Source organism: Capsicum annuum, chromosome 4 (genome assembly GCF_002878395.1).
Source record: "Capsicum annuum cultivar UCD-10X-F1 chromosome 4, UCD10Xv1.1, whole genome shotgun sequence".
Taxonomy (NCBI): domain Eukaryota; kingdom Viridiplantae; phylum Streptophyta; class Magnoliopsida; order Solanales; family Solanaceae; genus Capsicum; species Capsicum annuum.
The window spans coordinates 228,612,979-228,615,899 of NC_061114.1; the positions used below are offsets into that span (position 1 = coordinate 228,612,979).

At 32.7% G+C, this 2,921-nt stretch overlaps 1 protein-coding gene across 1 annotated transcript; it reads right to left on the minus strand.

The window, feature by feature from the left end:
* Nucleotides 1-501: 501 nt before the first annotated feature.
* On the minus strand, nt 502-1,746 carry LOC107866881 (photosystem I reaction center subunit IV B, chloroplastic). The gene is made up of 3 exons (XM_016712888.2): nt 1,191-1,746; nt 832-897; nt 502-749 (listed from the first exon to the last, which is right to left on the minus strand). The coding sequence occupies exons 1-3, from the start codon at nt 1,446-1,448 to the stop codon at nt 645-647; spliced, it is 429 nt and encodes a 142-aa protein (XP_016568374.1). The 5' UTR covers nt 1,449-1,746; the 3' UTR covers nt 502-644.
* Between the last annotated feature and the right edge of the window lie 1,175 nt (nt 1,747-2,921).

Genomic DNA, 2,921 nt, shown 5'->3' on the forward strand with positions numbered 1-2,921 from the left:
AAAAATGTAAAATGGAGATTTCTCAATTAGGGACGGCTCAAGCAAATATGTAGCCTAAGCCAAAATTAAATGATAGCCTTAAATTTTTAAGAAAAAATAATTATTTTATGAATTCTACCTTTACATTTGTATAATAGATTTCTTCTTATAATTATTTTTTAATTAATAATATAGTCAATGTATTAATTTCTTGAGACATATCAATCTCGACTAGATATTTCGAGCTCATTCTAAATTATTTTATATAAAAAGATTATTTTTTCTACAAATAGTATTTAATAATTTTTTAAAATCTGTAATCTATTATTATTTTAAAAAATGAGGCCATCAAATTTGGGGCTTTTCGAAGAGCAGGGTGCACAAAACTTAATGTTATCAGTGTTTGTTGCGATTTTCCTATCCATTATACAAACATAAAGCGTTCAAACATAATGTTCGCAAGATAGTAGGAATTGGATCGAGTAATGGCAACAAGGCTAAATAAGAAATGGAGGGAGAAAGTTGCCAGAATATTATGGTACACATTCACATTCACATTCACATTCAAAGCCAGTATATAACTAGAGATTAAATATGGAAAGCACAGAGCCGCGCGAACATATTACAAATATGGAAAACCTTGAACACTAACTACTTCCACTCCTTCATTTCACTTCTTCAACTTCGTCCAATGCATAGTTGTTGGTGGATACATTAGCATAGTTCACTTTGTTGAACCTCACTACAACTGGGTAGCGTGTTTTTGGATCCTGCACCATATATCACCAGCAACAATAGTGAATAACATCAAAAGTTAACGTATGTTTGTAGTCCCAATCAATTCCCCCTTACCTGATCAACTGCTACAACTGAGCCGGTACCCTTGTACCAGTACGATTCCTTCCTTAAAATTCTCACCTGTATTCACAACATTTTAAGGTAATGAACAGCCTCTTCAATAGGAATTAATGATATCTATATAACACACACAAACTGATGCAGTATATAATCAACTAAAAATCCAACATTTTTGACTGGAGTCATAATATAAAAAAGAAAAATTAGTACTACTAAATTTCAATCTTGAATAAGCATCTAAGTTTATGCCTGTCTATGTCAGTCTATGTATTATCTATTGGCTTTAAATCTTGAATCTGTGTGTGTGAACACATACAGTAGTATAACATGTTTCTTTTATTGGACAAACTTACTTTGGCTCCTCTCTTGGGTCCAATTGGAGGTGGCTTGGCAGCTTTAGCAGGAGGAGCATCGGCTTCAGCGGTGGCGGTAGCAGCTGGTGGTGCAGCCTCTTCCGCAGCCCTGACAACGAGCCTAGGGATATTGATGGTGGTGTTCTTGGAGGAGAAGGATAACATAGAGCTGCTCCTTGCAGCAGTGTTAGAGGTGACAGTACTAGGGGTTGCCACCATAAAACCGGATGCAGCAGAAGCCATGCTGCTACTTGCCATGCTTCTTTATGTCTTTCGTTGTCTCAACTTGTTCTTCTGAAAATTAATGGAAGGAGCAAAAACAGATGTAGGATTTGAGAGGCTTTGTGTTACTGGGATATCTTTTTCCTGGACAAAAGATTACCATATCCCATTCTTATGGATAATATTTATTCCATCCACTGACATGCTGCCACATGTTACCATATCCCCATTCTTACGGATAATATTTATATGGAAAAGGATTCTCATTTGTTGTAGTATTATTATATATTAGTTCTTGTTGTAAAAAATATTATTGAGATTTAAGTAATTTTACTCAAAGCTGTAAAATAGTAGGCAAGATTCCAGTATCAAAAACTTGAAAATTTTAACCAAACCTCGAAAAACAAAATTACTACATATACCTTCCTAATAATATGACCATATGGTGAAATTTTATAATAACAATAAGTTATTTTTTTGGTGGTCAGACTAACATCTTGGCCTAAGAATTGAAATCAATTTTAATTTGATTCATTAAATTTAAAACTTACAAATCCGAAATCAAGATAAAATGCTTTCCTATATAACTACATAAGAAAATTATGAATATTTTATTAGAAAGGCATGGAAATAATATGTTGTTTTCCTTCATGCTTTAAGTATCTAAAAACAAAACAAAAAAATTGAAATTTGGAAAGGAGGTTTATTATATTGCTAATGCTATCATATAATACCCACAAGAATTCCTTGACATGGTGTAGAAATTAACAAACATTATATAGGTAACCTCTATCAACCTGGGGGAATCCATGACCCCAAGTATGTAAATATTCAAATAGATATGTACTTGTATGGCTAGTAAAGAAAGAGGAATCACACACCTAAGTATTAGTATCAACAAAATTCTACAAGTATTACACGAGGAAAAGATAGATATCCGAGATTTAAATATTATGAATTTTATAACGATTTGAAATTAATATATAATAATAATTGAGTTCACAATTAACTTTTTATATTTATATATTGAGTTGATATCTAGATATGTCTAATATAAGATTCGAGCAAAAACTATCAAAGTGAATTCAAGGAACTCATATGTTGCACTCTACATTCGACTCTATACCTATATAGAACACTATAGATTTTTCAACCTTAACTAGAAGTCTTGACTGGGTTTAAACTATGAGAATACACCCCTGTGATAGAGACCGCTCAGATCGGTAAGAACCTCCCATCCCCAAACCCCTTCCCCCACTCCACCCCACCCATAGTTTTTTTGTGTCGTGATCCCCAAATTAGTTGGATCTATGAGTTTTAAACACCAAATCAACATGAGTATAAAGAGAGAGTATAAGTTATGTATGCTAGGTATTGGTATAAGAAACTTCCAAATAATCTCAAGTCACCTTTATCTTTTCATAGAACGTTTATTTAATATAATAAATTATTTTGGATGATAGTATCTCGTTGTCTACTGTATGTATTATTCACAAACATAGTCGATTT